General features: G+C 43.0%; 1 protein-coding gene across 2 annotated transcripts in view; it reads left to right on the top strand.

Moving 5' to 3' along the window:
• gas7.S (growth arrest specific 7 S homeolog) overlaps positions 1 to 25,432 on the top strand; it is a 103,667-nt gene that overhangs the window by 65,681 nt on the left and 12,554 nt on the right. For both annotated transcript variants that reach the window (XM_018238592.2, XM_018238593.2), the window contains exons 3-5: positions 7,625 to 7,702; positions 10,876 to 10,961; positions 16,011 to 16,064. In XM_018238592.2, coding sequence (XP_018094081.1) covers positions 7,625 to 7,702; positions 10,876 to 10,961; positions 16,011 to 16,064 — 218 coding nt within the window. The remainder of the gene's footprint in view (positions 1 to 7,624; positions 7,703 to 10,875; positions 10,962 to 16,010; positions 16,065 to 25,432) is intronic.

Here is a 25,432-nt window from a genome sequence, read left to right as displayed (position 1 = left end):
AAATAATACCACCTGGCACCTGCATCGTGTAGTGTTGGCACTGTGGTGCTCGGCAATGATGTAATTGAACTAACATCTATTATGGCATTAGACACGGGGGATCCCCTGGTATTGTCCTTTGCCTGCCTGTATTCTGGACTTTGTGCTGTTAACCCCCTGAGTGCTGATCTTTGGACTTTTACCTGCCTTGCTTTTATACCAGTGCCTTCCTTCAATTAAACATTTCTGTGCCTGTGTCTGCAATTCTCTTTGTGTTGCTGTAATAAAGCCTCCACGTTGGTCCCTACTCCAGCACTACCAACAATGTGCCCTGTTATGGCCCTATTGGTTATGATAGCACAAACTGGCCAATGGTTAAGACATGTCATGACAGGAGAGACCAAATGGAGGGCTGGAACTAGGGATAGGCAAGTGCCTAGAGTGCAAAGCTTGGGGGTGCCAGGCACATACCTTTCACTGGTGCCTACCCCAGTCTGGTATGCTCGTTGTGCTTGTTTGCATGCACACGGCGAGCGTATGAGAGGTGAGGGAGGTGATGTGGCCGGTCAGCACACATATGTATATATATATATACTGTATATACATTCATATGAAAAAATTTGGGAACCCCTCTTAATTCTTTGGAGTTTTGTTTAAAATTAGCTGAGCTTTCAAAGTAGCAACTTCATTTTAATATATAACATGCCTTATGGAAACAGTAGTATTTCAACAGTGTGACGTAAAGTTTATTGGATTAACAGAAAATATGCGATATGCATCATAACAAAATTAGTGCATATATTTGGGCACCCCAACAGAGATATTACATCAATACTTAGTTGAGCCTCCTTTTGCAAATGTAACAGCCTCTAGACGCCTCCTATAGCCTTTGATGAGTGTCTGGATTCCGGATGGCGGTATTTTTGACCATTCGTCCGTACAAAATATCTCCAGTTCAGTTAAATTTGATGGCTGCCGAGCATGGACAGCTTGCTTCAAATCAGCCATAGATTTTCCATGATATTCAAGTCGGTGGACTGTGACAGCCATTCCAGAATATTGTACTTCTCCCTCTGGATAAATGTCTTTGTAGATTTACAAGTGTGTTTAGGGTCATTGTCTTGTTGGAATATCCAACCCCTGCGTAACTTCAACTTTGTGACTGATACTTGAGCATTATCCTGGAGAATTTGTTGATATTGGGTCGAATTCATCCGACCCTCAACTTTAACAAGGGTCCCAGGGCCTGAAGTAGCCACACAGCCCCACAGCATGACGGAACCTCCACCAAATTTGACAGTAGGTAGGTCTCATCAGTCCAAAGCACTTTGTTCCAAAATGACTGTGGCTTGTCTATATGAGTTTTTGTATACACCAAGCGACTCTGTTTGTGCATGAGTGCAGAAAGGGCTTCTTTCTCATCACCCTGCCATACAGATGTTCTTTGTGCAAATTGCACTGAATTGTAGAACGATGTACAGATACACCATCTGCATATATAGAGATATAGCTTCACAAAATCCTCCACATCTACGCGTTTCGGTTCTCCTTGAACCATCGTCAGGTTGGAGAACCGAAACGAGTAGATGTGAGGGATTTTGTGAAAACTTGAATAAAGTCATTTGAAGCTATATCTGTGAGTGCTCCTAAATACTTCCTATTATTCAAAACAATGAGGAGCACCCGGGATTCGACTTGCTATATGGTGAGTGCCGATATACTCTAAATGGCCCCACAGGGTCCCAAATCATATACTACTTACCCTTTAGGCCAGGAGCTCAACCTTGTGCCTGTGAAATGTCACTAATAAAACACAGAAGATTTGGGAAACAGTTTGGAATCTTTTGATCCAAATGATGTTTTCCTGTATCACTGGCAGATCTGTCGTTCTGTTTATCATACCTTCCTCTCTGTAAATCAGTGTTTGCTATGGAGTTGCAGCCTCCCCAAATCACCCAATTACATCCCTGCAGAGAATAAAATGAATAATTGCTTTCACCTGGGTGGGCACCTGGAGAACCACTCTGCATGATTAAATAGAGGCTCGTTAGCCAGAGCTGATTAGCTGCAGCTGATTATAACGAGTTCCTTTCTGGGGCATTTGATTTGTCCCGTGTCTCCGCACAGGACTGGAGCTATGGGGATTGGCACACAGGAAATTTAGAAAACTATCGTACAGTGTCGGACTGGGACACCAGGGGCCCACCAAAAGACCTTAGATCAGGGGCCCACTCTCAGTACTATTATAATTCCTCTCCTTGCACAAGCTCTAGTCTGCTAGTCTCTTTTCTTTACATGCTATAATCTATTATTCAATCTATTTAGTCTCTTTGTTCTCATAGAAATAGGTAATGGTCATGAAATATGCCAAATGTTTTGAAGCAGGAGGGCCCACTGACACCTGAGCCCACCGGGAATTTTCCTGGTATCCCTGTGGGCCAATCCGACACTGCTATTGTATCTACTGCACATCCCCAATGTTTCTGAACCAATGTGAGTGTGGTTGGGCAGCATGCCGCCCCCTAAAATCCTGCCGCCCTAGGCCCGGGCCTTGGTGGCCTCTCCACAAATCGGGGCCTGCCTCTAGACATTTTGGGGTCCTGAAAAATAATTTGCTGTGGGGGCCAGAAATATCTAGTTACGCCACTGCCTGAGCACAACACAGCAGAGGCGCTGAATCAGCAGAAGGAATGAGACTCAACGTATACTGACTGGTGTTGATGTCACAATGTTCTGCACTAATGCATTCTGTCTAACCTGTAGCATCGGACGCACCAATGAGCAGTTCCATGGAATGTATGTGAAGCTGGAGAATGAGACTTTTTGCCACTTTCAGGACTTCGGGTCTTTTTGCCGATCGTTCGGCTTTTCAGAAGGAAGAGATGGCATGGCTTTGCCGTGGTCAAGGGGGGCCATGCTATTTCATGCTATTTCAAAAAGTGCAGCACAGTCAGGCCCCCATGGGCGTCCACACATACTCAGGGTCAGACTGGCCCGGTGGGCAGGGACGGATTTACACAGTGGGCGCCTCTAGGCCCACTGATGTTCGTCGCCCCTGTCCCCCCCCCCTTTCATCATCTGGACTGGAGCAATGGGGATTGGCGCACAGGAAATTTAAAAAATTATTGTATCTCCAGCGCATCCCCAGTGTTTTTGAACCAATGTGGGTGTGGTTGGGCAGCATGCCACCCCCTAAAATCCTGCCGCCCTAGGGCCGGGCTTAGGTGTCCTTTCCACAAATCCAGGCTACTGGTGGGACACTATGAAAAAAACCTTATGGGCCCGACCCTCATGGGCCCCCGCGGGGCCAGACCCTCCTCTCCCAATCCCAATTTGAAAATAAACATTTCCTGACGCGCAGCACCGGGAGCCGAGGCCAGAAGGGAGGAGGCGGCAGTGGGGGGGGCTTAGGGGGGCCCTGGATGGCAGTCCTGTTGGGCCCCAGGTCCTCCAGTCCAACCCTGGGTGCTGCAATAGGTGAGATGGGGGCACTTGCCCCCCCTGGATGCGCCTTCAGTGTGTGAGGCAGAGAGATGAAAGAGGAGGAATGAGTGGGGGAGACCCTGGGATCACATTTTAGGACATCGGGAGAAAGGAAGCTCTGGCTGCGTGCGCTCTCCTAAGGAAGAAATGCAGACTCGCCTCTACTCACTGATTCAAGAGGCTGACACCTCCATCCGTGCTGCAAATGCTTGCCGAGTTGCAATCTTCCCAATCGCTCGATCATCCCCCCTTAGCCCCTCCCTCCTCAGCTCAGCCCCTCCCCTCTTAGCCCTCCTCCGTGCTCAAGGCTGACATGAAAACCCTAGCTCACAAGCTGAACACAGAGCACGGAGGAGGGCTAAGAGGGGAGGGACTGAACTGAGGAGGGAGGGGCTGAGGGCTAAGCAGGGAGGATCGAGCGAGTGGGGAGACTGCAACTCGGCAATTATTTGCAGCAGAGATGGAGGTGTCACTGCAGCCTCTTGAATCAGAGAGTAGAGGCGAGTCTGCATTTCTTCCTTAGGAGAGCGCACGCAGCCGGAGCGTCTGTTCTCCCCCCTGAAAAATTTTCTGTGGACACCTCTGCGGGCCCCCCTTCAGGTCCAGGCCCGGTATAGTAGTACCCCCTGTGCCCCCCCTGATGGCGGCCATGCCCATGTGCCCCCCTCAAGTCACTGCCTGGTAACCAAGCAGCAGAAACCAAGAGAGCTGCAAAGCAGGAAGTAGTTTTCTGGCTATTATGTTAGACATTCAGTTACTCCAGCCTTTATACATTACATTATTGCTTAACTAACTATATTGAAAACATTTTTTTTTGCACAGCCTATTTATTTACCTAGTTTTTATTTTTATACTGAACAATTCCTTTAAATCACTGCCATGCTTAAGGTCATCAGGAAACACCTGGAAGCAATATGTGAAATTGGAGTGAGATCTCCAAGCAGGAAATAAAGTTTCCTTCCAATACTTCATCTATTCCAACAGCTGGACAAAATGACTAGCAAAATCAGCACACAGAGAAACCGTGCAGCATGGCTGATCCACTAACTAGCGTGAGCCAAAACAGGTGCTGATGGAGGAAAATAAAGTCATAGAGATACTATAAAGGATCCTGGTTGTAAGAGATCTGGCTGTGGATCTAATCTGAGAAACATTATGCACAATCTTAGCTGGGATTGTGGCAAAGGTTACTTGGCACTGGATTTTTAGCATAAGGGATAATTCCTAAATTGGAAGTTTACCAAGTGCTGACTTTGTTATGATAAAATAAACATTGCACAAGAGAAAGGGTAGCAACGAAACCCAAGAGTACCCACTAAGACCCACCAACCTATCATCAGTAATCCTGTACAGTAGGATATGACCCTATGAAATTTCTATACATAAACAACCATGGGGGGGGGTGTACAAAAGCATCTCGGGAGCCACTGTAGGAGTCTGACTGGGAAGCAAGAAGACAATAAAACGCAACTCTACTCAGCAGACAGAGGCACAGGAAGGGTTAGCTGAAGGTAGGCACTGGCAAACACAAAAGTGAACAGAGGTTATTGGACCAATTAAATTATGTCATTGGTTTGAATTTTGTGCCAAGTTTGTGCTAACCTCATACCTGGACTCCATAGAAAATCCTGGGCATCTAGTGGGCATGCACCAAATCTCAGCATGGCGACGCTGATGTCACACTGGCTCAGTGACATCATTGCACATTATATATAGTATATAATATATAGTTACCATCAATATCTATTTATTTTTGCTTAAAATTCTGAAGTTTTACAGAAAATAGTCCAATATTTAAAGAACATGTACAAAATTAATTACTTTTAATGTAAAAAATCCTTTAACAGATATAACATTTTTCTGAAAGAAAAGGTTGTTTTTATTACTGTAACGAGCTGCAGCAGGCCCTATAGATGTCACATTAGCACAGCTGAATGAAGCCACTTGCCCCCTGAGTATTGTCCTGCAGTGAATTGATTTCCTATCAGCCTCTGGCAGCATGGAGCTAGGAGATTAAGGGAAAGACTCCGTCGCTGGCATGGCCTTCACTTGCACACAAAGGAGCAATGACTTCTCTAAAGATAACGATCAGTTTCTTAAGATGAACGAGATCAGTGAAACGGATCAGCCCAGTTCAAGGCCCAGGGAACATGGAGATGAAATATTCCTTTTGTGTCTTAATTGTGTTGGTGCCAACAGGGGCTGGGAGGAGAGAAGGGGACAGTTTGGATGAGATGAGTCAAATCAAAGAGGCAGAAATCCAAACTGTGCCAATGACAGTCAGGCTGTATGGGTCAGATATTACTGATACCAGACTGCCTTCAGCTAAATTGGCTTAGCAGTGTTATAACTACCGTGGTTGCATAAGGTGTGATTGCACCCAGTATAAATTAATTGCTTAAACCGCAATCAGGTAAAATGTTAGTCCTTTAGATGTTTCTTGCCGATCACCTCACAGTCTCTCAGCTGTAAATAAATCTCCAACAAATATGTGTAGCTCTCCAAGGAAATATACACAAAGGGGGATCAGCGCCTGTGGCAACAGAAATCAAGAAACCAACATAGCGTAATACGTTCGCTACAGAGAAAATGGGGGAGGGGAAATGGGCAACCCAGTGTTGTTGTAAGTTCTACTAGGTAAGTGCTCCCCTGGGTAAATTGCCTACTTACAAACTGCTTCTGCAGTAGTGCACATATAAGGTGTGAAGCTTATGGGGGTGTGGATAAACCTCCTGGTTTATATTCTTTCCTGTGCGTTAATCGTTCAAGTGCTTGAAGTATGGATACCTCCACCACTGAGTGAAATGCCTACTTACAAACCACTCCTGCAGTAGTACGCATATAAATGGTTTTCCTCACACTCCTTGTCACGTCTTGCAGCTCTTTTGCAGACCCTCCGGTGCAAGGATAAGAGCCAGAAATAGTATAATACTGTTTATTCTAAAATACACTTAAAAACAAATAGAATATGCACTCACATTTTCCTTCATAATAAAATCGCTTTAAATCAGTGTCTTTGTAGTTGTAAAGTCCCAGGAAAGGTCTGTTCGGCCGACTTCAGATCCTTGTTCTCTGGTGTTCAATTTTTATTCTCCTAACGCGTTTCACTGTTAAAACAGCTTCATCAGAGGCATAGATTATTCTGAACTCTTGTTCTCCCTTAAAAACCTATTTCGGTAGCGTCGTTCGTGACTTCCGTTCGTAACTTCCGGTTTATGCGTTCCACCTCTGCGTTCCAGCTGCTTCACTTCCGGTTTTTGCGCAACTTTCGTTTGTTGTTAAAATTGTCACCGAAGTTTCACCGAATTTATATTTGTGTGTGGGCATTCTCCTCTTTCTTTATTTAGATTGGATTGTCCATATACTTCTGTAGTGATTCAGACTACTATGTCTGTAAGCAGGTATCTTTTTTTCATTATATAGGGGCATTCGCTCAACATCAATGTGGGAGTTGTAGTTCCTCTACTTTTTACACATTATATCAATTCCAAAGTGCTAAGTGCAATATGTACAAAGGATCATTACCTTTTCTATAAATTTTTTGTTATACATATAAAAATATATATATAAAAACATTTTTTATCATTATACATATAAAAAATTAAATCTTGTGAAATTAGTGCATTAAATATTACATAATATTAAAGTGCTAGTGCATTATTTTTTAATATTGAGTATTTTTGTTACTCTGTGATGTGTACATAAACATTTTAGTGTCGTTTGTTGAACTATTGTGTATTCCCAGCTATAATTTTATTTTTTTAATTTTTGATTGCACCCAGGCCTGTAGGAAACCCAATGGCATTTAATTGTGGGTGAAAACTGAGGAAAGTTTGCGTGCCCGCAGATCAAATGTAGATTCTGTGTGATTCCAGGGGGGAGGAGGACTGTGGTGTTTCAGACCCTTGTGATAGTCTCCAATCTGTGTCATAAAGGCACCCTTATGTATTAAACATGTATAAAACACATAGATGCCTGGGGGGGTTACTTACTGGGGATACTGTAAGTGAGATGCCCTGTGGCAGAGAGGGGCATTGAGATGAAAGGTGCCATTTGCGGGTCACCAAAAGGTATGAGGTCAGAACATAAAAAAGGAACTGCTGGGAACGGGTTGCTGTTGGTGGGCTGGTACAACAATATAATTATCTTATTTATTTTGCAGAGACAACATGGGAGCGGCCTAACAGCTCACCCGTCAGCCTGAAGAGCCCAATAGTCAAGAAGATGTCACTCCCTACAGGTGAGGCCCAGATTTTCTGTCCCTCCGTACATGTCCCTTCTGAGATTCTGTAGAATGGCATGCCTCCCAACTGTCCCATTTCCTGCGGGACAGTCACGATTTTGAGAGCTCAGTCCTGGATTTTTATTACAAAGTATCTTTAATCTCCTGCACTGAAGCCAGAAAAAGAGGCAATGTTTCTGAAACTTAATTAAATAAGAGGCTTTTTGGCACAGAACACTTAGCACTTGCATTTTGATACAATTGTAACTAATACGTTAAACAAGTCTCTTGGGGGATCTATGACTCACAGCTTAAAGGGCAATTTCACCATCATTTGTAAAACTGTTAAAACACATAAAACATGTCCCTAAAACTCCCAGAAATGTGTTCAAACTTTCATAACCTGCTAGCATTTGACTGGGATCTCCCTAGGTGCAAAGCACCCTCTGTCCCCCCAGCCTCAACCCCCCCCTATGGCCCTCCTGCACTTACCTATTCTTTCAAATGACAGCGGCTGGGGCCAAAGAGAGAGGTCGGGAAGTGACAGGAGTCAGGGAGGGAGGTAGGGAGAGCTGCAAGTAGGGAACAGGTTTGTGCTGGCAGGGCCCACTTCGGCACTGTAACCTGACAAATTTTGTAAATTTACAAGATTTGTTTAATTGTTAGTTTCAGCCAGACCATAACAGAACCAACTGATGACACTGCAAATGCTCTCTGGCACAGCAAGGGTTAAACAGCCTCATCTCTTCAAACAAGCGTAAATCTCGGTGTTACCACCCTCGACTCCCCAATCCCGTCATTCATCATTCCTTATTTTGCCCTTTCACAAATGGAAACCTCAGTTGCCATAGAAACAGTACAATTGTTTAGCGTTTCAACAACCAGCAACTAGTAATTTTTTCTTGTTTACCTCAAAAAAAAATTCCACGAAAGAAACGTTGGGAACATGCTTTCCGAAAAGCAATTAGAAATAATAGAGCTGAAAAGAGCTGAAAGTGTGAATATTTGTATCACTAGAGGTGGAGAAAGGGGGAGACCAAAATAATTCAGTCATTGATTTGTAGTTTAGATATTCTAGAATTCTCAGTCGCTTTCACGGAGATCAGTCGCCAGATCAGTGGTGTGTAGCCATCATTATAGCAAAGTGGCTTAATCATATGTATAATAAGTCTTCTGCTGGGAGAGTGAATACAATGGGGGTTTATGGTTGCCAGGTTCACTGTCCCTATCATAATATGGCTGACACTCTTTGACTGTTACCAGTGGCAGAACTAGATGTTTCTGGGCCCCACAGCAAATTAATTTAAAGGAATAGTTCAGTGTGAAAATAAAAACTGTGTAAATAGATAGGCTGTGCAAAATAAAAAATGTTTCTAATATAGTTAGTTAGCCAAAAATGTAATGTATAAAGGCTGGAGTGACTGGATGTCTAATAAAACAGCCAGAATCCAACTTCCTGCTTTTCAGCTCTATAACTCTGAGCTAGTCAGTGACTTGAAGGGGGGCCACATGGTACATTTCTGTTCAGTGAGTTTGTAATTGATTCTCAGCATTCAGCTCAGATTCAAAAGCAACAGATATGACCCATGTGGCCTCCCCTCAAGTCTCTGATTGGTTACTGCCTTGTAACCAGGGTAACCAGTCAGTGTAAACCAAGAGCAGGAAGTAGTGTTCTGACTGACTTGTTATACATCAAATCACTCCAGCCTTTATACATTACATTTTTGGCTAACTAACTATATTAGAAACATTTTTTATTTTGCACAGCCCATCTATTTACCCAGTTTTTATTTTTACACTGAACAATTCCTTTAAGGCCCCAAAAATATCCAGAGGTATTCCTGTTTTACCAATATACATTAAAATGACTCATTAATTAGGACCTTGTGGGGCTCCCTATACCTTCTGGACCCACCGGCAGCCGCAGGGTCTGCTTCCTCTGTAGTTATGCCTTTGCCTGTTACATCTTTGGAAAAGGATTACTAGTCGGAAGTAAGCAACTAGGAATCCCAGGAGGTGGATTTGACACCACTGAGACCATTTGGTAAATAGCAGGCATGTCTGGTGTAGGTAGTGTTGCCACTTGGCCAGTATTTCATTGACCTAGCTGATAAAATACCAGACAGGGCTGGAGTATTTACAGGCAATGTACTTGCTGGTAAATTTCTAATTCTTAGCTTTTCTGTCTCCGATCAGCCACAGTTCCTCCTCCTAACTCCCCTTCCATCCCACTCATTGCTTATTTAACCCTGTCTCCTCATCAATTCTCTGTTGGCTCTTTGGTACCAGAGTGACCCCCTTTCTCTTTCCAAAGCCACCACCCAATATAACAGGAACAATCTTGGCTTGTTTTGAGTCCAGGGTTTCAGAGAAAAAATAGTTGGCACCAACCCTTGTAGGCCCTGCCAACCCAGACCTGCTGTACATAGCTTGTGCTCCTGCACTGGGGGGGGGGGGGCAGACTGGGATTTGCAGGTGCAGGGGCCCAGATGCAGCAGGTGCAGTGGACCCAGACCCTCCCAGTCCCACACTGTATGGAACCCTTCTGGAATCTTCATTAAAACAGAAATCTGACAGTGGGGCTGATCCCCGTTGTGCCTTCTAGTTGCATCCTAGAAGTTTTGAGAACAGCGACATTTCCATCCTTCCTCTTACCTTGCAACACAGGGCATTCTTATATATAGTAATGAAATGTTTACAGGGCAAGTTAACCTGACTGTTAACTAATCTGATATGAAGTTCACCTTTATATTTATTCCTTGGATGTGGATAATCCATCATTTAATGTTAAGAGGTATTCCAAATCCAAGACAGGAGATTGTTCATGTTGTGTCACACTCCAAACTGTGCATACTAGTTCATTTGAATTTGAATTTCCACTTTAATTTGCACTTACAATGTTTTCACCTGTCCCTTAAAACATACTACAGCCCCTTTTTCTGGCAAACAACACCCCTTAGAGGTTTAGAGAGAGTCAGCTGACAGAAGTCCAGAGCATGTGCAATAAATCAGCAGAAAAGATGATGGGGAGCTACAGGGGCATCTTTACAGGCTCAGATCTTCCCTGGTAAAAGGGCTGTGGTTGCCTTGGGCTAGTACAGCACCCCAAACAGCATTTCTAGCATATGTTTTGGTTAAGCTTCTGTTGTCCTTTAATTTTAATTTTTTTTAATTAATTTTTCTGGTTGCAGTTAACGGTTTCCACTCCTCTGGTTCCTCCGTCCATCAGCCTGAATCAGGCAACATGCATATACGCAAAGCCAGCAATGAGCACCAGGTGAGTTTATAAGCAGCTCTGGATGTGGTCAGGGAATGGGAAGGGGCAAGTTAAAATATGAAGGTGCTAGTGTGAAAATCATGCTTGGTTAACCCCTCTGTGTAATGTTTATAAAGAGCTCAGAATGTTTCTAATTAGCAGTTGCAATTATTTTAGTAGTCTTAGGAAGAAGCCTGAAAACCATCAAAAAGTGCTGTGAAAATAAGTCCTTGCCCATTCAGTCGCCCTTTATGCTGTTATATCCGTGCAGATCCCATTTCATTACTGCTTTCTTTCCCTAAATTAAAAGTCAAGGATTAAAGTCCAACTAAAAAAGCCCATTCCTTTATTACCCTCCTGCCTTTAAGCCAGTATCAATGTCATTCCAAATGGATTTTCCTCCCATCGCTTTACAGAGATCTGATTGCATGTGCTGGAGTGTAAATAATTGCGGCACTCATGGAACACTGGAAATAAAAGGGTTTTTTTTTTAAGCTTTAAATGGATTTTATATGAGACACTTTGAGGAGGGGAATCAGAATCTCATAATTAAATGAGAATCAAAAAAGGGAATGTATTTCTCATTGAAGGTGAAACAGAGTCTATTGATCCCGTTTGTACAGGGGGAAGTGGGTAGACTGGGAAAATATGAATAAATCATGGCATTTCATTAATTGCTTTTATTGCTCATTCTGAGCCAACATGTAATGGTTCCAGTCCTTTTGATGCTTAATTTATTTTAGCGTTTTGACAAACAATCAGATGTATCTTTCATACAAACTACTGGGAGTCTAGATGCTCGTTGGGTGAACTGCTAGTGCCTGATGGCCACTGAGCAGGATTTATTGGCAGTACAGGCCCAAATGAGACAGAGATCTATGCTTATTATGGGGGCTCAATGTAACAGCTCCACAATCAGTTTGATAAACCAGGGAAATCAATAATTAATAAATTGCCATGATCATTCCTGCTGCAACCAACTGCTCCCTTTATTAGTTAAATAAAAAAAAACAAATCTAGAACCACAGTTAGTAAATATAAAATTCTAAACTGATTCCTAATCACCATTATTGTTCAAATGTTTCAAGCAAGTACTCAAAATGAAGCCCCACCCCCAACCCGTTATCCATCACAGGCAACTGATGCCAAGTCATAATGGATCCCTGCCTGGACACTTTTATAGATGGATAATTTCATACAGGGTTTTAATTAGGAACTCTGGGTAAAGGTGGACCAATGCCTTACTGAGAAGAGCATTGATTTAATGAATGGCTGTTATGGTCAGATAAAATAACCATCATTCTGCCATCACTGAACTTTTAGGTGAAAGGAAACATTACAATTATCATTACTGTCTCAACGCAAGATAAAATAATTTTTTATAGTCTGTACAGTAATTCTATTTCATATGCAGCCAAGGTTTCTAGACTTTTTGGGATCGTTGCGGAACCAGTCCAGGGCAGCAGATAAGCACTTGCCAAGTCTCCCCCTAACTGGCCGTCAGGCTGGCCCCCCTTAGCTCATAACAAGGTTAAAGATATATAAAAACATTAGGGTAACAGTCACCCTGCTTTAGTTCCAGGGGTACCCAGGGCACAAATAAGCACTCACCCCAAATCTCACCCTCAGGATGGGCCTATCATCTGGTGTTCATCCGCTATAAATATGTGGCATAAAAACCAGTTCTTACCCAGCTGCATTTGGCACCTACTATTCTCCTCTGACACAGATGTGACAATTCCCAGTGCCTTACATCAGTCAGTTGATGCGAAACCATAGCACAAAGGTTAAAAGAGACCAATACAGGTGGGTGTTTCCTTGTGGAAGTCTCTTTATACAGATAATAAGCGGCAGATCTCCAGTGACGGCAATGCAGCGAGAGGAATCTGGTTTGTATTTAGTAATTATTTAGCTGTCGATTCTAGTGATGGGTGAATTTGGGGCTTTTCGTTTTGCCGAAAATTTCGCGAAAATGGCAAAAAATTTGCGAAATGGTGCCGTCTCATTTTTGACGTACCGACATTTTCCGGCGAAAATGCGCCGGCGTCCAAAAAACACGGAATTTATACTGCAGTTTAACAAATTTATTCGCCGATGGCGAATCGTGGGAATTCACCGCAAATTCCCACCTGCCGAATAAATTCAACCTTCACTAGTCGATTCTGGTCAGATAATTGTGTGACATTTACAGAAGTTGGGGGTCATCGTTGGTCAAAAGAATTCTATTCTTGAGATAAAGCCCCGGTGTTAGAACTAGTCAGGGTGTCGTATTGGATGGTACAGCAGGTATTGAAATGAAGCTCAATGGGAAAGATGACTCAAATTATTTTCACTCTCAGCAATCAGCAATGTTTTTAATGTATGAATGTGAGGAATAATGGTGATATATTTGGGTTTGATAAAATTGTTTATTTAGACATCTTTGTGTGGAATCGTAGAGCAGCATACAAAACTTCTTTGTATAAGGCAGTTTATACTTGTTTAGGCTGGCTTGATTTTTGTATTATTTTATTACAAAGTAATGTTTTGTAACTGATATAAAAGTATGACAAACATAACTATTCTATGTATGGACTTACAGGTATATTACATTGTATTGTTTTGGACAGGAACTTCCTGTGCAGGTGGGAGAGGGGAGCAGTAGGTACAGTGGGTTCCCTGAGTATCTGGGGAAGGTAATTTCATTAGCTTGTGATCTCATGTTAGGACTAATTTCCATGTAAAACATGTATCTCCCATAGTAAAATGAAATGTTTTTTCACAGCAGTGTTTACATAGATTTTCCCAGTATTACTCATTATATCTAGGGATGTAGTGAACTGTTCGCCGGCGAACTAGTTCGCGCGAACTTCAACTGTTCGCGTCCGCCGCAAGTTCGCGAACGTCGCGCGACGTTCGCCAATAGGCGTTCGCGTCAAAATCGTTCGACCATTCGACCATTCGATCGCTAAAATCGAACGATTGTCGTTCGAATCGAACGATCGAAGCCATTGGATTGAATGAAATCATTCGATCGAATGGCTTCAATCGTTCGAATCGAACGATTTTCGGATGTTCGCGAACTGTTCGCGAACTGTTCGCATTTTTTGCCGGTGTTCGCGAACGGCGTTCGCGAACACATACTCGGCAGTTCGCTACATCCCTAATTATATCACCCCAGGGTTGTTAATTTGCTTTCTGTAGCACAGGTGCCTGCAGTTTGTATGGAGGGTTTTGGAATTTAGATGCCTCTGGGCTCCAGGAATGGAGATGATTATCTTTTCCACAGCTACCCTCTTGTTGGAACCAATTTACAGAAGGAGATGCAGTTGATAGAATGTTGTGCAGTTGATGAGCTGCAACATTTTCCATTTATTTACAGTTGTTAGACGTGAAATATGAAGGATTGTTATTGTTCGGGGGCCCCCCCAGGGAAAGAAAGCCAAGTAGAAATTCTATATGAAGGCAGATGTCAGCCTGGTTCAGTCATTTAATTTGTTCTGTCACACACAGGGCAAGAGAAATGAAAAAGCCATTAAATGCAACATAAATCAGTGTTGGCTGCTATTCCATCATTGGAGCCCTATAGCGTTGTCTCTAACAAACTTGTTTCTGAAAAGGCCAAAATGTATAAACCCTAACTACACTGTTTGTCTTATTTACTGCCCCTTTCTCCTTGTATGCTGCCATTTTACATTTCTAGCCCCGCCCACTGCTTGAGTTACGGGATCCTTGCCCCACCCCCTGTAAGGTGACATCACCTATAAACCCAGAATCAATTCAGCACCGATAAACATTTCACCTACATATAGTTAATGGGTGCAGGCCTGGACTGGCAATCTGGGGATTCTGGCAAATACCAGAGGTGCTGCTGTAAGATGCCATAAACAGTCATTATTTAGTGGACCAGTGGGGGGCTGTTTGTGCCTTGTCCAGACCTGAATGGGTGCCACATGCAATGCTGGAGATTCTACGACTCCAGGTTCCCCTTTAGGGCAGAGACACACACTGCTATTTCGGGAGATTAATCGCGTAGCGACAAATCGATTCTTCTTCGGGCGACTAATTTCCCCCAACTGCCTTCCCGCCGGCTAGAATGTAAATTGCCAGCGAGATGGCACTTTGGCTTTCAGAAGCCGCCCGAAGTTTCCTCGTGAGGGTGGTGGCAGATGAGGCTACTGGGGGAGATTAGTCGCCAAGCGACAAATCGCCTCTTCTTCGGGCGACTAGTCTCCTCTAAATGCCTTCCCGTCGCTAGAATGTAAATCACCGGCGGGATGGCACTCGGAACGTTTTGTTTTCCGAAGTTGCCTCACGAGGAAACTTCGGGCGTCTTCAGAAAGCCGAATCGATCGAAATGTCATCATTTACATTCTAGCCGACGGGAAGGCAGTTCGGGGAGATTAGTCGCCCGAAGAAGAATCGATTTGTCTCTGGGCGATTATAAAAAAAATATTTTCTATTAACATATATCAGTCTATATTTAAGTAATCCCCAAATAGTGACACTGCAATATAAATATTTTGTACATTTACTATTGGAAACAGATGCTAGAAAGCAGGAGCCAATAAATGAGCGCAAATGATTTACTGGGGGGGTCTGACATATATATATAAAAGGGTTTAGGAGGGTTAAAAGAGTAAATAAGCAGATAGCCTGCCCCTGGGAGCTTACAATCTAAATAACATTAGCTGCTCCCACTGTTGTTCTCCTGTACTGTGCACTCACTGGAGTTTCACAGTCTTGCCCTGTGCTGTGTCTGTGTGTGAGCTGTGAGCAGCAATGGGGAGAGTCAGGCAGATTATTGGGGGGGAGGGGGAGTGATTTTGGGATGAATTAACGGCTACAGACTGACTGGCCAATGTAGGTCTCGCTGCTGCTGCTGCTCAGTTACCTGGGGACCCCGCGGGGCCACACTCCATTCCATCTCCTCCAGCAATAGAGTTGGGCAGTGCACATGAGCGCTGAGCTCTCCTCCTCCCCCTGATCAGCCGAGCCGGACCCCGATCCCGGAGACACAGGATCATATCATTATTAGCCATGTCGGATAACGAGAGCAGCTTTGATGATGCCTCTTGTCTCTCTCCGCAGAGTCCTGGATCCCCGTCGCCCACCAAAAAGCAGAGCAAGGAGACCACCATCACGGTGAGTAGGGCTGAAGCTGACATGTTGTTACCATAGCAATCCATCCTTATTCCCCTATAAGTTCTAAAGGGTAAATAAGCAGCTCCTGCTAGCACAGAAATCTATTTCTGGTTATTTTTGGATAGAGTGAATGTTGGGGGCAATAGAGCACAGAATGGGCAGAATGTGGTGGGGGTAATAGATCTTAGAATGGGGTGGGGGGGGGGGGGTTGGTTACAGGACATGTCACATTATATATATATTTGTTTACCCCTAATGGACCATTGGGGTTAAATATGGCAGTGATGGAGAAAAAGGGGCACGTTTAGCATGGCTCTGTGGTAAATGGCTGGAGAATGTCCGTGCTTTATAAATACCTGTCAATACTTATATTGGCACAAATGGCTTTGTCTGGACTACAGATAAAGGTTGCCTTGGTGCAATCCTTCTCCAGCAGGTGATTATTTATAGCATAGGTCTAGCTTTACCTTTAAATAAGTCTTATATGCCAGGGCGGCATTTACAGGGTGTAAGGATTCAAATAAGCAGGTAATACACCAAGAGTAAACCAATAGATTTGCCTTGTTCAGATGCAGAACCTATAGGTTTTATTTTGTACTACTGCCACCATCCCCGGTCAGGTTATAAAATGTAAGGATGTAGCCTCCCCAGAGTGCAGATTTGGACATTGTTATGTATTAGTATATGAATGTATGTTTGTAATTCTGTTGCTGTGTCATCTGTGTGTCACCCCCGGGGTGATGATAAGGATTTAGGAATAAAAAGAACAGATACAAGTGTTGGATGCACTCAAGTCTGTTTTCTTCCCCTCAGGACAAATGTAGTAATGTATAATTCTTTTATATTTAGACACATACCCCACTGAAGGGTCATTGCACACTGTAGCACTGCTGGTGTCATTGGCCACTCATACGGGTAGATATTGGTTAAACGTTGGTGCTTTCATTATCCCCAGTCTATATAAAAGGTGTTCCCAGCATCCCTGGCTCTCACAGCTCAGTTACCCAGCCAGTAATTACAGATAGAATCCTTAGCTCTCCAGTTATACACATTTTATTGCACAACACAATAACAATAGGAGAAAATCCTTAATCATGCGAGGGCAGGTACTCAACCGGGATTCATCATTCGAAATAGACTTTATCCTAATTAAAATAGATGGGATAGTCCAGGAATGCTGGGAACTGTAGTTTAGCCAGAGCAGGAAGAGCACATATTGAATGAAACTTGAATTCAGGAACCACCTTTCCCCATAAATGACCACCCCACTCCAATTACTCAAAACTCAACCAAATAAACCTTTAGTCTAGGGACTAGGGACTTACTTTGACGTAGTTGGCCAGCTTAAATATATTGCAATATATGGACAAACAATCCCTGTTTTGTTTAAAGGGTAAGGCATTTTTCAGTAGCAGTATGCACAAAATGTCTCTGTCTTAAATATATTGATAGTGGGTTGAGTGCAGAGGACCTCTTGTATTTGACTAGGGACTGCTGGCAATTGTAGTTCAACAACAAATGGAATAAGGTAAAACAAAATAAATAAAGGAATAGTAGGTATGAGCTGTAGCAGAGTGAGTAACATGGGAATGTGCCATTCAGGGAGAGACATAGCGTAGAGCAGTGATGGTGGCAGGAGGGGGAGTACAAGATATTTGTATGGGGGGGGTTATGTAACGTTCCATAATTGTATCCGTGTTTAGCGCAGATGGAACACTTAGTATCCAGAGAATTTCCAATATATGTCACTATACCGGCTCTCTGCCTCTAACATTATTATTCCCTTATCAGCAAAGGGTTTTAGAATCAAAAGCAACAAGGCCAGAAAAAATTATTATTAGCACGTGGCATCAGATTCTGAACCATAAAAACTCCCAAGACTGATCACTTAATTAAACATGTGTCATCGTGCCTGTATTTATTAGCAGTTGGAACCTGGGCAAAACAGATTGTGTGGGCTCCATATGGCATATGTCTGCCAGTGCAACTCCCTTTGAGTCTAATTGGGTGCTGGGAGTTGTTGCAGGTTTGGCAGCACAGAAAGATCTCTTTTACTTCCTTGTTTTCTGGCAAAAAGTAACGCAATTTCTCTCCCCGCCCCTAAAATGCAAATTATGGTTCGGATTCGGTTCGACCGGGCAGAAGGATTTGACCGAATATGAATCCTGCTAAAAAATCCAGAATCCTGACCGAATCCTGGATTTGGTGCACCCCTAATGAAAATATCATGTAGTGTTGCCCTGCAGTAGTAAAACTGATCTGTTTACTTCAGAAACACTACTATAGTTCATATAAACAAGCTGCTGTGTAGCAATGGTAGAAATTGAAAAAAGGCTATATGGCACAGGTTAAATAGTGGATAACAGATATGTTCTACAGAGCTTATCTACTATCTGCTGTGTAACCTGAGCCTTTTCTCCTTTGAATGGCTGCCCCCATTGCTACACAGCATCTTATTTATATAAACAATAGTAATGTTTCTGAAGCAAATACACCAGTTTTACCAGTGCAGGGCAACACTGCATTATATTTTTGTTACTTTAAAACACTTTAATTTTTCTATGTTACTGTTCCTTTAAGCACCCCAGTCCCGCAGACCAATAATCTGGCCTAACACTGCAGCCCTCTCGAGACCTGATGGACAAGGACTGCATCAATGCACCAATGTGGTCCTTGTCCAATGGGTTTCTCTATCCTTCCCTAATAGATTACGGGGTGAATGTTGAATTAAACAGATATTGGGTTAAAGGTCAGTAAATTGGCTGGGCCATTGGAAAGGGCTCATACACTAGTCAATGGCCTGCCCTTTCCAGAGATGTTGAGTCAGCAGCTTTTATTGGCAGGTTATTGGTCTGTGTATGGTAACCTTTAATTGTGCCAGGTTGCCCTGCTGTCCCAATCCTGCCCTGCTCTATCTTACATAGTTACATAGTTAAATCAGGTTGAAAAAATACAAAGTCCATCAAGTTCAACAGAAAAAGAAATAGATGCGGTTCGCATCGGAGCTCACCCGGATCAGCTGTGTCTATCCAGTCGCAGCCTTTACGAGACGCCGGTTACTTCGTGCCGGTATCCACTACAAAATTCATCACACTCTCGTGTTTTCGGCGCAGATCCTGGACATCACTCGGACAACAGCGTTAGATGCAAAATTCAGGCTTTATTTCATCATACACACAGGTAAGGGTTTAGGCGGTGGGTGTGCACGCTGACTTACGCGTTTCTTGCCGGATCCACCGGCACTTCCTCACAGTCAGTGAATATAACATGACTCTAGACTTAAATAGCAACAGTGACTGACATCAGTGCTCAAAATACAGGTGCATTCAAATTCCATTAGTGATTGATACTTATTATTCATATATCATTTAAAATAGTGGTAACACGATTAAAAATTAAAAGTTTAAATATTTCTTGACATAACCATGCTTTTCATATCATTTATACAATAAACTGAAACAAACAGCAAGTTCAACCCCTCCAAATGAAAACCCAGCATCCATACACACACCCCTCCCTACTTTTAATTAAATTCTATATACCCATACCTATACTAACTATAGAGCTTAGTATCAGAATAGCCTTTGATATTATGTCTGTCCAAAAAATCATCCAAGCCATTCTTAAAGGCATTAACTGAATCAGCCATCACATCATCACCCGGCAGTGCATTCCACAACCTCACTGTCCTGACTGTGAAGAACCCCCTACGTTGCTTCAAATGAAAGTTCTTTTCTTCTAGTCTAAAGGGGTGGCCTCTGGTACGGTGATCCACTTTATGGGTAAAAAGGTCCTCTGCTATTTGCCAGCTGCTTGTATAAGGGATCAGCCTGTAAGATTAGTGCCCTGTAAGCAGAGAGAGGGCACGGCTTCAAGACTGTGTCGGTTACAGAAAAGTAAGTTGGAAGTGATTTATATGTGCAGCACTGAGCACATGGCCTTATGAAGGTATTGACTGTAAAATGGCTCAGCGAAGTCTGGCTATGATCCAGTGTTGGTGCTGAGCAGGAGACAGAACAACTGCCCTAAGTAACTATGAGTAAGATTGGCTCAAGATGCCCAATATTATGGTTCATGTGGCTCAAGGAAAGCACTAAAAGATGAACTCCACTCAAAACTGCTTCAGGAGTCACTGGTCAGGGGTACAAAGAACAGAAAGCAACAGACAGACAGTGACAAAAGTGATGACATTTACACATAAATATAAAGTGAGAATGAGGATTAAGTGGGAATAAGGAAGTTGCTTTCATATAAACAGCCTTTAGGTGGGTTCCTCTTTAAAGACCATTGGGAGGGGGGAATTGGGGATTCAGTAGGGAAGACTTATTGCACAAACATTTTAGCACCCTTGACTTAAAGGAAAACTATACTCCCAAATGAATACTTAAGCAACAGATAGTTTATATCAAATTAAGTGGCATATTAAAGAATCTTACCAAACTGGTGTATATATTTAAGTAAATATTGCCATTTTACTTCTCTTGCATCTCTATTGCACCATTTTGTGATGAAGTGTGGAAGCAAAACACAGAATTCTCTGTCTGTTAATTGGCTCATGTGACCTAACAAGTATGGTTTGTTTGGTTTGTTTGTGCTCACCGTGAATCATACGATCCCAGGGGCTGGCCCTAATTTTTTAAAATGGCAATTTTCTATTTAGGATTACCCAATGGCACCAGGGCCGGAACTAGTGGTAGGCAGAGTAGGCACATGCCTAGGGCGCAAAACTGGGGGGGCGCCAGGCACGTACCTGCTCTGTCGTCTACCCCGTGTCCAGTCCCGTCCCTCCCCGATTGCCGCAGGTATCTTTCGCGCAAATGCGCTTCTGCACATGCACGCACGCCATTTCACTCGTGTGCTGGAGCGAAGACAAAGCCGCAGGTAGCGGCGAAACAGCTGTCGAGGCACAGCGCGGCAAGGGGAATTGCGGTATCCAGCTTTTAGAGGCTAAGTCCCATATTGGTGTGGGTAAATATGTCTATATGAAGTAAATGTGGACACCTCTTTAATGCAGGTTACAATTTGGCTACTACTAATTGCATGCACCTTGCTTTGTTTAAATGGATATTTGATACCTCCCAACTGTCCTATTTTCTGCCAGACAGTCCCGATTATGACAGCTCAGTCAGCAGTCCCGGATATTTTATTAAAAAGTCCTGAGTTTCTCTTTTATCTCCTGCACTGATGCCAGAAATAGATACAACTTTTCTGAAACTTACCTGTAATTAAAGAGGTGGTTCACCATTAAGGTAACTTTTATTATGTTATAGTATAGACAATTCTAAGCAACTTCAATTGGTTTTCATTATTTATTTTTTATAGTTTTATAGTTATTTGCCTTTATGTTCTGACTCTTTGCAGCTTTCAAATGGGCGTCGCTGACTCCCTTCTAAAAAACAAATTCTCTGTAAGGCTACAAATGTATTGTTATTGTTACTCTCCTATTCATATTCCAGTCTCTTTTTCAAATCAATGCATGGTTGCTAGGGTAATTTGGACCCTAGTTACCAGATTGGTTAAGGTGCAAATTGAAGAGCTGTTGAGTAAAAAGCTAAATAACTCAAAAACCTTCAATAACCTTCAACAAATTGCAAATTGTCTCAGAATATCACTCTCTACATCATACTAAAAGTTATCTTTCAGCTTCATTAGCAAAACTGTTATAAAACTGTTATAATACTAGTGATGAGCGAATTTATTCGCAAGCCATGGATTCTCGACCACATTTCGAATTTTAAGGTGCAAATTTTTTTCGCAAAACTGTTGCGAAAATTCGCATCGAAAAACACCCATAAGAAAAAATGGCCATTGACTATAATGCATTTGGAGAAAAAAATCACCATAAGAAAAAGACCCATTGACTTTAATGCATTAGGACAAAAAAAGGTCGCCTTAAGAAAAAAAGCCCATTGACTTTAATGCATTAGGATGAAAAAGCGCCATGAGAAAAAACAGCCATTGAATAATACATTTGGAGCGAGAAAAATTGTTGCGCGTAAAACGCCCATTGACTTCAATGTGTTTCGCGAAATTTCGCCGTTTGGCAAATTTTTCTGCAAAGCGAAACAGGACAGATTCGCTCATTGCTATATAACACATAAAACATGGCCCTAAAAGTCCCAGAAACCCGTTAAAACTTTCACAACCTGACAATTTTTGTAATATGGGCATGGTAATTAGGGGGTGTGGCCACAAAATGGGCACGGTTAAACATCCATAGGCGCCTAAAAAAAATGTTCCCACTGGAAGTGTATGGGCTCCTGTTGTGGGGGGTACAGCACACAATGTGGGAATATTCTTAATCAAATACTATTGGTTCCCTCATCCATAGTGGGGGCTTTGTGCACCAGTGGGGAAAAGAGTATTTTAGTACCATTTCCAGCACCAAAGTGGGTGTAGGGGGGGGGGGCTGCATCGCTAGTGCGGCTTTTTTTGCTACCCAGTAACTTGCAGGCTGCTGCCTCCTGAGGAGAGTTGCTCAAATGGCCTCATACCAGCAGCGTCCCTGCGTAGGACTGATACGCATATCTGGGCCCACTGGAAACTTCACCACTTGGGCTCCCCACCTCTATCGCCAAGGACCCCCCATCACATACCTCTCCCCCCTCCAGCATACCTCCAGTCACCAGCACTGCAAATGCCTGTCCACAAGCAACTGTACCCGTCCGCCCCACAGATCCTGGGCAGGCAGTAGGTTAGGTGCAGTGAGGGCATCCAGGATTTCTCCTGGTGATCCAGTGGGCTAGTTGGACCCTGCAGCCAGTCACAGTGGCCCCAAAGACTAGGGACAGACAAATGTGGATCTGCTCCTCTGCTGCTGCTCTGCCGGGACCCAGAAGCATGGTCTCCACTGGGGTATAGGCAGATGCAGCAGATTTTGATGCCGAAATGCAGCATTTTACATTTATGTCCTGTCTTCCGAATACAAGAGGAGCAGCAGGGTAGCGGATTCTCCACTTCGTGGATTCTCCATCATCTGGCCCTAGCCAAAAGGGGGTCGATCCCCAGTACTGTAAACTATACTCTCTTCCAGCATTATTTAAGGTAAAAACTATGGCAATTGCTATTCCCATATATAGATACAGATAAACTCATTACAGCCTAATACAGGGATTATTAATATATTACACATGTTCTGGGACTAACTGTGCCCTCGGTGCTGAGCACATCTGTGCATGAGACCCGCCAAGTGATCTTGTTCTTACATCTGTAAATTTAGCTGGAGTAGCCCCTGGGGGCCCTGCTGGGAATAAACAGCAGTTGGTGTATACAGTCTGAACTAAATTATTAAACATACAAGATAAAAAATTCTCTTATGCCCATCCCTTTGTCCTGACCCACAGGCTATGGCCCCCGTCCACGGGTGTCAATGTCCTATACACCCCTGATTTCCTCTACAGGGGACTGCTATACAGTTTAATAATTCCTAGTGGCACTAGATTGCAAGTTCTCTTGGGGAGATACAGACAGCATTGGCTGGGGTTAATAGAGCCAGAATAATGCTTTCCCATGCCGCATTGTGCCCAGCGTGAAGCTCCTCGATCCTGCACCTCTCTCCAGCAGGGAAAGGATTGATATCACTAGCTCCTATCCTTCCTCATGAGCAGTTAGAGTTATTAATCGAGTAAGTGCCCCCCCAGCCGTTTCTGCTCAGTTGCCATAGAAACCGACATTGTAAGCTCTCAGTCAAGGCTTGACACGGTGCGGTGCAGGTTTATCAGTAAATTCTACTAGACACTCAAGGGGGGGGGGGAACTACTGCTTTCAATGGCTCTAGGTTTTCCCATAGACAAAATCTGGGCATACACAGCTAGATCAAAGGATCTTGTCCAGTTGGATCCAGATCAGTGTGATTCAGTAAATTGCTAATGATCGGATCATGCTGCCATTGGAGACCTTCCATGAGAGGACAACAATATGGCACAAAGTAGCCAGGAGCCAGACTAGGGTTTCAGGTTAATAATTAGTCTCAGTGGCAGGTGCTTAACAAATTAACACCCCTTGGTGAATTGGGGGTGTCTAAAAGCTCAGGAAAGCCCTTGTCTTAATGCTCACCCTGAGCAGGTACTAAGGTGCTTGACTCTGGAGAGGCTTGGGTCCCATGACACTCCTTCCTACACTCATTATGGTTGACGGAGACCCATGTCTTCTCCTTTTTAAAAGGGATTTAAACCTCAAAAAAAGAATTGATGGAAACAGAGTGTTCCTCTGATAAATTTTTCAATTTACATTAATTTGTTGTTTTTAGGCGTTGCTGGGATATTTGCAGTTTTAGGCTGCTGATATGAGGCTCAATGAATAAGTGCCATGTGCTTCAATTTTTGCATCATAGGGGCACCAGGAATCTGTTACAATACATAAAATTTATTATAGAGGGATGAGAAAAAACACAAAGCTGATTTACAATTACTGCCAAGTCCATGTACCCCCAGCAATACAGATCATCCTAGTTCTTATCTTTCTTTGTCAAAGGAGGGAAGGAAATAAACTAAAGCATATTATTTATTGGTGACAATGTTTCAGCACTGCATGCAAATGGTCTAATGCCTCCATTTGTTGGAAGTAAATAACAGAACACACCAAGACCTTCGTATTGATGAATTGGTTTTATCCAGATTCAGTTGTCATTTTTTGTGGCAGCAGAAGGTGCTGGGAGAGATAAACCATTCTGCTAGTGAGGTGGGGAAGGTGAATAGTTTGGTCTGGGGAACACAAGAAACGGAAAAACACTGGTCATTAATTTTAAGCAATATTAGTTGCAGCGTTACCAGCATTGGGGCTCTTTGGCCATAGAAGCAAAGATTTAGGGGCATATTTATCAAGGTTCGAATTTCAAATTGAAAAAATATAGAAATTCGAATTCAAAAAGACCAACCGAAATTAAGTCGAACTTTTTTTTGTTCGAATAGGTCAGTTTTCAATCAAATAGGTCCTTATATGGCATAAGTCATACAAAACAAAGGTTCATATGATTTTTGGACTTCGTGTATATCATCCTGTACCATTGCGATCTGTAATTAGGTTCAGACAAGTTAGAGTATCTTTGACAGAACTTTCGTACGATTGCTGTCATGGCCAGAACATTGTCTGATTTGTTCTTTTAATACTTTATTTAATCGAATGATTTAGTAGCAGGTCTGAAGATTGCATTTATGATCATTTGTAGGACATAGGAAAAAATCTGCACAGGTTTTGCTTGCTGAGTAAAACAATATGACAAATATCCCTTCCAAGCTGCAAACTAGAGCAGCAGTGTATACTAGTCATATACAATAATCACATTCCCAGCACTACTCCCCTGCAATGGTGATTTGACTGATCAGATGGGGCCCCCCATGTCACCTTTTTGTTACATACAGTATTTATAG

Source organism: Xenopus laevis, chromosome 9_10S, assembly GCF_017654675.1.
Source record: "Xenopus laevis strain J_2021 chromosome 9_10S, Xenopus_laevis_v10.1, whole genome shotgun sequence".
Taxonomy (NCBI): domain Eukaryota; kingdom Metazoa; phylum Chordata; class Amphibia; order Anura; family Pipidae; genus Xenopus; species Xenopus laevis.
The sequence above is the reverse complement of the archived record's forward strand: the minus strand, read 5'-3'. Positions and strand labels throughout refer to the sequence as shown.